This window comes from Montipora capricornis, chromosome 3 (assembly GCF_036669925.1).
Source record: "Montipora capricornis isolate CH-2021 chromosome 3, ASM3666992v2, whole genome shotgun sequence".
NCBI classification, from domain to species: domain Eukaryota; kingdom Metazoa; phylum Cnidaria; class Anthozoa; order Scleractinia; family Acroporidae; genus Montipora; species Montipora capricornis.
In genome coordinates, this window is record NC_090885.1 from 4,175,301 (window position 1) to 4,185,300 (window position 10,000).

The window sequence follows — 10,000 nt, forward strand, 5'->3', positions numbered from 1 at the left end:
GGTTTGTGAAATTTTACTCGAAAAAAAATACCATGTCGCTGAATAAGTTGTACCAATATTTCAGCACAATATAAACACTAAAAAAAAAAGCCTGATAACAGTATTAAGATATTATGTTTGATAGTCTTGGTTTAGTGCAAAAATATTATGTTACATGTATCATTTATCTCACAATGTCAGTTGTGTTCTTGATCATGGCATTCCATGGCAGGGCATTGTGCTTTATAAGGTGACACATAACCAGTCAATGTAGACAGTGTTATGGTCTTTACCATTAGAGACCCACTGTTGCTTGAGTAAAACCCTTTCAAGCCTCCTTAAAACAGTTGAGGGGAAAGTGCTGCTCTTGAAATGATGTCTGGAAACCTTTATTTATTTATTTATAAATGTATTTTTTATATGTATTTATTAATATGTAGTTATTAATAATCCAAAGATACATATCTTAAGTTGCAAACTAATAGCAGTACTGTAAAAACGTTTTAAAAGCTCTATGTTTTATATCCATCTATTACATGTTCCATTAAAACCTATGTTGAAATATCAAACAATTAATAAAACACAATTTAAACCTCTCTCAGCGACGATCGTAGGATGATTAAAATATGAATATTGCATAGATTTATATTCTGGCAGTATAGTTTGCAGAGGCGAGTGATTTGTATGATGAGCCTTCTTTAAAAATTGGACGGTCCGATCTTTCTAAGAATTCCTTGATATCCAGTTTCTTGGATGTATATTTTCGTTTATAACATCTGTCTCAGAAATTTTGTACAGCATTAAGGGCAGCTGGTGACTAGTCCTTTTAGACAAGAATAAAATTTAACCCTTACCAACTGGGCCTGATCTCGTTCACTTGGTCATGAACTCTGCAGGATATTAAAGAACCTAGTTACAGTTTGTATTTCCAGAGTAGTGGTCCATCACTGCTAACATGATTGGTCTGGCTGGATCAGCTAGAAGTGCTCCTATGGTAGTAAAATCTCAGGTTATTTGTCTCCTTCACCAAGAATCTTGTCTTGGTATCACATTGCATATTATTATCTAATAAATTAAATGAAACTTTGCATCAACTATTTTGCATGTAAATAACCCTTTTTAAAAATTTAAATTGTGGCTTGATTTGCATTTTTTGTTTGTACATGTAGCTCTCTATATTGGATTTTGTCATTCATTTGATATTATGTCAAAGACCCCAAGAAGGATCTATTACCTTTCAACAACTATAGGTGAGAGAAACTGGACTTGAATGATATGGGTTACAATAATAGTGAACTTTATTTATAAAGTACAAGGAAGGGTTACGTTTTTGCAAACGTTGGCCGTGTAGCACTTATATTTAAACAGGCTTAACTATTATAGGGTGATGTGAAGTGCTAGTTTTCTACCCATATGAACCATTTGGACGTTAGCCCTACTAATGGAAATGGACCCAAACAAGAACAGAGAAAAACTCAGACCATCTCTGAACTAGCCCTTCACATCACCCTATATTAGTTAAGTCTGTTGAAATATAAGTGCTACACGGCCAACGTTTTAAAAACGTAACCCGTTCGTGTACTTGTGTACATATTCATTGCAGTGACGTTGACATCTTAAATTCCCATGGCCTGCTCCCGTCTGACCTTGTAGCTCAGTCGGTAGAGCAGTGCTGATCTAACCCAAAGGTCGTGGGTTCAATTCCCACCCTGGTCAGAGTTTTTCTCTGTCCTTGTGTGGGCCCATTTCCATTAGTAGGGCTAACGCTCACATGGTTCGTATGGGTAGTTTATTTATAAAGTGCTGAATGCAATTATTGTATGCAGCACTAAGAAACTAATCGGGGACAAGTCTGTACAGAAATCAAATCAAAAAATTATTACTGTAACATCCAATCGTAGATTAGTTTTTGTGGAAAAGGGAAACAGGAGTACCCAGAGAATAACCTTTTGAAGCGGAGTGTAGAACCAACAAACTCAACGTATCCAGGACACATTGGTGGTAGGCAAGTGCTCTCACCACTCTGCCATCCCTGCTTCCCTGGAAAACCTTGAAGTCAAAATGGGGTAGATTCAGTTGGATAATAATATTGGCTGATGATAGAGCGGTTTTCAATTGAGTGTCGAAAGTAATTAGCGAATTGCTTTGGTTTATAATTACTTCACTCAGTGATTGGTTCAAAGTTCTCGCGCCACTTTTTCAACCAATCAGAAGTGAAACCAAAACCAATTGTGGCTCGCGCGTGCACATTTTCCCGCGCTTTGAGTCGGCTACGTGTAATTACTTCGAGTTTTGATTGGTTTACTAGATTGTCTCCCATCCTTTTTGATTGGCCAAAGTAATTACTTTGGTTTTGGTTTTACGACACTCATTTAAAAACCACTCTAATATACTAATTAGTTTTTTTATTTGATACCTTAAGTGGCTAACGTACAATTAGGCATTCTTTTCTTTAGGGAGGTTGCAAAAATATGTCTGATAGCGAGCCTATAATTTTGAGTCCTCTGTCTGTATTCCAGAATCTGGACCTTACTCTGAAAAACAACAGAGATCTTGAATGTCGCTCAGATTGGAAATAGAAATCATACTTCCAGTAAAATTGTCTGATAACTGATAAAATTACGCATGCCGAGAAGACAAATGAATAGCTGCTGTTGCTTCAAGAGAATGAATAGGTAGACTTGTTTGTCTAAAAGAAGACGCGTTTGCTGTACTTTCCATAGGATATGGCGGTAGAGTTATTTGATATCAATAATTTTGATCTTAAGAATTTTAGAAGAAATGCACCAAGTCACTTCCACCTATTCCAAAACATTTGTAGTAGTGGTATGTCCTTTGGAATACAGTATATTCAGAAGAAACAAAAATCTAAAAAAAAAACACGGTGGAATGGGTGCTGCTGCCACAATCAGGGAATCAGTCAAGTTGGACAAATAAATCTTGAAAGGTAAATTAAAGTCAACATTGTTTATTGAAGCTCTGAACAATGGAGCTCTAAGAGACACACTTCTTAAAGAATGATAGAACGAGTTGCTGCTGCTGCAAAACTAGACTTTCCCAAAGTCTGTTTTCAAACTTTATATTCATCCTCTCACTGTTGACTTTGTCTGATAAAATGAAGGATTTGGCATTTCCTGTGACTTTTTCTTGAAAAGTCTTTGTTCCCTGATGTTTTGATAGGGGCTGACAGAAGGGCTGTCCAATATCCCAGGGCTAGTGTTTCGGACTAGCACTTTCTTATCGCAGGTTACCCAACAGGCCAGCATTAATTGAACATGAGTGTGGCATTGTTCGTTGTTGCTTTTAATCTGATGCAAACTTCTGACAGAAGTGTTTAACAGATAATGAATGAAGGGGTAGTTTCTAAAGAAACCGTGGTGCTGCGTCGGTGGGGAAGCAGTATACAAAATTTGGTTTTATCAACGGAGTTCAATCAATCAATCAATCAATCATTTATTTTAACACGTTACGCCAAAGAGCTATAAAACTCGTTTAAAATACGAACGTGTATAAATAAAATCTATAATAATTACAGCCATATAATACAATTCAATTCTAAAAACAACGAAAAGCCACATACTAAAAACGTGACTTGGAAAACTCTAAAACTCGTTCTAAAAGCAGTTAAAAGCTACGATTGTACACTATAAGACACGTTCTAACAAACTGCAATCCCGCAATTCATTTCTGAAGTCACTAGAATCACTTGAAAGACGCACATGAGAAGGCAAACTGTTCCATAACTTAGTTAATGAATAAGTGACAGAATTCTTCTTAAATTTACAATTGAATTTAGGTAATATCAAATTCAAGCCCTCGCCTCTTAGCCTATACGGTGTATGCCTGTATTTAAAAGGGCTAGCAATATACGTAGGACCCGTACCATTTAGACATTTAAAAAGAAGTATTAACGCCTGATGTAAGCGCCTACAATATAAAGATGTCATGCTAGCCGCAGTGAGCAGTTCGTCGTATGACATTGACTTGTTGTGCCCGATTAATGTTCTCAAAATATAACAGTTGCCATCTTCGAGACGGTTGCGTTGACCCGTACCTATGCCTACAAACAAAGGACCACAGTATTCGAGATGAGGTAATATAAATGCTTTATAAAGTTTTATCATTGCATCATGAGGAAGAAAACGCCTTATTCTTCTCAGAGCAGAAGCCTTGGCATAGGCTTTCTTTAGTTGATCTGATATGTGTTCTTTATAGGATAAGTCCTTGTCTAAAGTTACTCCAAGAATCTTAATAGATCGGAGAAATTCTATTTGAGCATTATTAAGAAATAAAGAATAATGATAGGCACAGGGTCCGACGGATAATGCTTGAGTCTTAGCACAGTTCACTGTTAAATAGTTGTACTCAAACCACGACGAAAGAGCCTGGAGATCCTTGTGGAAGGAAAATTAGAGATTGGCGGGAGATATATCTGACAGGTAGGCAGTCGTGTGGGCAGCGTACAGCCGCAATGAGACATTAGGAACACAAAAATTCAAATCATTAATGAATATGTTGAACAACAACGGACCCAATAGTGAACCTTGAGGAACGCCAGATTTAACTGTTTTGAAGTCAGAGCATACGCCATCTAATCTGACACATTGTTGACGACCTAGCAGGTAGGTGGACATCAGTTCCAAGGCACGTGTAGAAAAGCCATAGGCCTTCAACTTCGCGAGCAGAAGGCTATGGTCTATGGCGTCAAACGCTTTGCTCAAGTCCACAGCGACCGCCGCTACAGCTTCCTTGTTATCAATACTGCTCCTCCAATCTTCCGTCATTTTTAGCAATGCAGTGCAGCAAGAGTGAGTTTTCATAAATCCAGATAAGTTTGAAGACAAAACGTTATGAAATGCATTCCAAGTTTGGTCGTAAATGACTTTCTCAAACACTTTAGATAGCGAAGTTAATATTGAGACAGGGCGGTAGTTTGCTTTGTCTGTGTCAACTCCCCGTTTAAAGACAGGAGTAAGGCGCGCTTGCTTCCATTCAGACGGCAATGAACGATTCAGGATACAGAATTAGTCACCTTTTCGGCAAGTACTGGGGATCCCAAACGCAAGATTCGTGGTGAAATGCCGTCTACCCCAAATGCCTTTCTCGGATTAAGGTGATCTAAAATGTTACAGATATATGAAGTACTGACTGGGGAGTAATTAAACTCGCTTGAGAAACGAACATTGCTTATTGCCCTTATACTCGGATGGTCAGTGTAGTCAGTGTCAGATCTATGCCCTAGCTGGATAATATTGGCAAAGTAATCACTAAAGACTTCGGCCACACGCCCAGGGTCGGAAACAACGCCACTGTCCTCAACGAGGATGACGCCTTGTATGTTTTTACCTGAACTAGTTGGCAAAAGGGGCTTCATTTTCCTCCAAAATTCGCCCGGATGTTTAGCACTAAAGGAGGTGTCACAGCAGAACCTTTTCACAGCATTGCACTTTAGCGACGTAACTTTGTTACGTTGCCGCTTATAGTCATCCCAAGAAGTAGATGTAGGATTTCGCTTGTGGCGCTCGAATAATTATTTCGGTGCGAAATTTCACGCAGCAGATCAGGTGATATCCATGGTAACTGGTCGCCTCGACTCCACTTTTTCTTTAGAGGCACGTGCTGGTAAAGAACATCTTTGAAAAGTGCTCGCCATTGAGCCCATACATCATCGGCATTGTCGAATGTGTAGGCCGAAGACCATGGGACCCTTCAGACAGCCAAAAAGCCAGGCAATTTAAAATTCTTCATACTCCTGAACTCGATCAAGCGCAGCTTTGGCCTTGAATTCATATTTTTTCGCACTGTAAAGATTAAGTCGTAATCACTCAGTCCACGGTGTAAAGAGCCACTTGTAGCATAACGTTCCGCATGACTAGTTAACAAAACATCGATGAGACTTTTAGATGTTTTAGTTAATCTTGTCGGATTATCGATTCGGTTTGAGAGACAGAATCAATTACAAAAGTCAACCAGCCTTGTATCAGGAAAGCGGCTTTCGTCTCTATTCTCATACATGTCCATATTGAAGTCTCCAAGTAAAAGCAGTTCCCTTCTGGTGTTATACATATTTTCGGCAGCTGTTGATAGGGAAGCGAGAAAGTCAGATTCCTTGCACTTAGTTGGACTTCTGTAACAACCAAACACTATAAATAGACTGTTATTGGAGCCCTTGACATCCAAACAGATGGATTCAATATTGCTACTTTCAAGTTTTAAGCGTCGATATGCCGAGAGGTCATTCCTGATGTAGGCAAGCAGACCTCCAGCCCCCTTCTTACGATCTTTGCGAATGGTGCGAAATCCTGGGTGTGAAACCAAGTGCGAAGAGACAGTACTGTCAATCTTTGTTTCGGCTAGAAACAGAATATCAAACATATTTCTATTTAGCAACTCTTTGACCTCATCGATTTTGTCAACCACGCTGTTAATGTTTAAGTAACCAATCTTGATATTGAACTTATAGTAGCCACTTATGTTCGATTGGTACAGTCCAAAGAGTCGCTATTGTTGTCTTCGAGATCGTCATACTGGATGCTTCTCCTACTTCTATTTAGCTCTGTATTCAAATCAAAAAAGGATCAGATAGCAGCGGAAGTCCACATCGAGTGCAATTCCAAAGATTAATATCTAACTTCAATTTTCCCGCTTCGCATTTGTAATGAAAAGATTCAGAACATAGATTACATGTCAATTCCTTTTGGTTTAGCCGTATAGTTTTATTGCACGCTAAGCACCTCTTCTTGACTGCAATATTTTGCACTGACTTTTTTCTTCCAGTTTTTGCATCATTAGGACCGGGATTTGTTTCAACGTCACCAGCAAGAACGAGACGATCTGTGACAACCGAGTTGGAATAGTAAAGATGACTTCGTTTAGATCTTTTGATCTTCCCGTTTAGTTTTGCTCTTCTTTTACACTTTGTAATTAAGTGTGTCGCCGGTAGCAGGAATTCCTGGCTGATTTCCCATTCAGTGTCAAACGAGGCCACAATATGAAGATTCCACAGTGCCTGATTCGAGCTTCCATAAAAGAATGAAATGATAGGACTGTTAAGTCTACCGTCATGGAGCATTCCATTCTTATGTAAATCCCATCCAAATGAAGCAGACAATGGATCATTAGACAATAATTCAGCGCTATTGTTAAGGGCCCGGTCGAATACGATATCAAGATACGAAGTTACCGCCGATCGAGAACCAAAAACTCCATCTGTAGACATAAATAGTGACTCTGATGTAGTAAAAGTTCGCCGAGTTATGTGTCCAAACTTTAGGGATGAGCCGACGTACATGTGGTTGGAATAAGTTCGCCCAAGGAACAGTAAAAAGGGCAAAAGCACACAGACCAAAAAGACGCGGCTGCTCATTATCCTCATTATGTTGATAATGTAAATTGGCAACCGTACAGAGATTCTAAAAGCTGACGTTTTGAGCGTCAGCCTTTCGTCGAGCGAATCGAACCCACAATTCCTCGATTCGCTCTGACGAAGGGCTAACGCTCGAAACGTCAGCTTTTAGAATCTCTGTACGGTGGCCAATTTACATTATCAACTCCGTTGATAATGCCAAATTTTTGTTTAACAGATAGTTTGAGAGAGAAGGTGAAAGGAATACAAATATTTTTCTTAAAATTACCGTTTTGAATCCTATTTTTAGCCGGCTGTAACCTATTCTGGACTGAGCAACTCGCCTCAAACTTCCATTTTTCGCTTTCCCAAATCTTTAAGAAGATCAATGCAGAATATTCATGCTTAGCCTAGCAATACAGTGGTGTAAAAAATACTTCAAGGAGAGTAAGAACGAACATGCCACTGAGCTCTCAAATGTCCACAACTTTGAGCTTTAAACTGTTCAAAGTAAACATACATCGTAATGAAATATCCTTATCTTGCGAACTGTCTGATGACGTTGAATAACTCTTTGTATTGGGTTTCTCCTGGATTTGAGAACGATATCCTTATCTTTATCAAGAAATCTTTCTGTAAAAAGAGGCTACGGGTAGCCTACACGTTATTCAAAGGAATTGGAATTTTAGCCGATTTTCTTTAACATCTACAGTATTTCTAATCAGTGACTTTTGTGTTGAAATATTTGGACAATAGCTCAATTCCGTAGTCTGAAGTCGTAAGTCCACATTCCATTACCCAACCAGAATAGTTGGTCACATTTAAAACTGCTGTTTTTAACGGCGTTGACTCCAATCAAAACCAGTAAACAGAATTATTTACAACTTTCTGCGATGGTATTTAAAAGTACTTTTTTAAACAATATGAGGAGAATTATAAAATTATGTAATTAGCCCATACAATGACCAGATATTGCATTCCATGCAACAAAAACACAAAAACTAGTTTCCAGTCACGCACACAATCCTTTAAAATACATATTTCCCCACCAGTCTGTCACATGGTCTTCATGGTTTAGTGATCATCATGACTGCTTCTGAATTTGGAGATACCGTGTTCAAATCCTACTCTGAAAATGTCTGTGTGGCAAATAAATCTTGCTCATTCCCTGCCAAAACACGGCACCAAAAAAAAATTCAAAGTCCAAAAATAAAAGCGGAACGCTATACTTTGTTCTTGGGCTAGTAAGATGAAATTCTTGAAATTTCGTCTCACCCAGGTTTGAAGAGAGGAATTGCGCAAACTGTCAAGCGAGTCGCAGCAATAGCAGTGATTATATGGATGTGGTCTGACTTCACTGACGTTTCAGCTAGAATTCTATTTTGTTTTTGGTGCCTTTCCTTGAATAGCAACATGCAGGTAACTTCCGATAGAATTTTGATTGGCTCACATTTATAGCACAACACAGAAAGAAATGCGTACTTTTCCTTCCCTCTCTAAAGAAAAGAATGCCTGATCACACTGGATGCAAGAAATGTAGTATCCGGGAAATGAAGTTCTTTGGGCCAGGAGCAAAAGGTGTTTAAGCATAGAGTCTTTGTTCAAACAGTGATTGATTTTTTCTCATCCTTTTTTCAGCTTATGGAATTGGCCTGCTCATTACCTTTGTCGTGCTCTTTTTGATGGAGAAAGGTCAGCCGGCTTTGCTGTATTTAGTGCCATGCACTCTTGGTACTGGGTATGTCATTGGCTGGTGCCGTGGTGATTTAAAGAAACTTTGGACAGGACGAATGGTATATCATCCTGCTTTTGTTTAATATACCTCTTCCTACTCTGCTTACATCTATCTTATCATGTTAGTATCAGAGTTTATTTTGTCTGGTTACACCAGACTGAATGAATATCTACACGTATTTCCTTTCTGATGAAAGCTAGTAAAATTAGGATTAGATGTCATTTAAAATTTCTTAAAAGGTTTTGTGGTAGTTTTCCTTCAACCGCAAAAGACAATATGTCCATAGAACCTGAAAATGTGATCCTTGAAAGCTTATAATTTACCTTGATAAGGTGAAATCGTGGTCAAAACCTCATCAATACAGCAAACCCACAAAAATACTTTTCCTTTATTTTCCTTCATTGGGGCACCTCTACTTTTCAAATTGAATTTCCCTCAGTTTCATGACTTGAAATACTGTTTAAATCACCTTTTCTTGAGGGTTAACTAATTGTATGCATGACTGTTGCAAGTTAAACTTACACCATTACCAATTCAGCAATTTCTTGAAGGTCATTTCTTCCTTCACTCGTGATTGTTGTTCTTATTATCTCTATTAACCCAATTATTTATTTTTGTTTGCTTTCCGTATTGTACTTCTGAGCCTGGGATTCTTTGGTTCAGGTGTTGCAATTTTTTTTTAGAAACTCATTGTGACATATAATTGATATTAACCCTTATAACATCATTAATAATATTGCTTTTTATAGGAGTCCATCCATTTCGCAACGACATTGGTTTAATTGGTGTTAACATAAATCAACTCGTGTCGCAGGAACACTGAATGACAAGGAAGTGAAACGAGTTAAAACGTAACAAACATAAGGTGACTGGTGGTAGATCCCTATCCTAGCAAAACTAGTACTGGGTCCGTATCATAGCTAACTTTAAGGTAAAACTGA

At 38.3% G+C, this 10,000-nt stretch overlaps 1 protein-coding gene across 1 annotated transcript in view; it reads left to right on the forward strand.

Annotated features, from left to right (window-relative positions):
* The window catches only part of LOC138041974 (signal peptide peptidase-like 2B), a 34,757-nt gene that overhangs the window by 22,972 nt on the left and 1,785 nt on the right, over positions 1–10,000 (forward strand). Inside the window, exons 10-11 of the mRNA XM_068887682.1 lie at positions 1,149–1,229; positions 8,963–9,117. Coding sequence (XP_068743783.1) covers positions 1,149–1,229; positions 8,963–9,117 — 236 coding nt within the window. The remainder of the gene's footprint in view (positions 1–1,148; positions 1,230–8,962; positions 9,118–10,000) is intronic.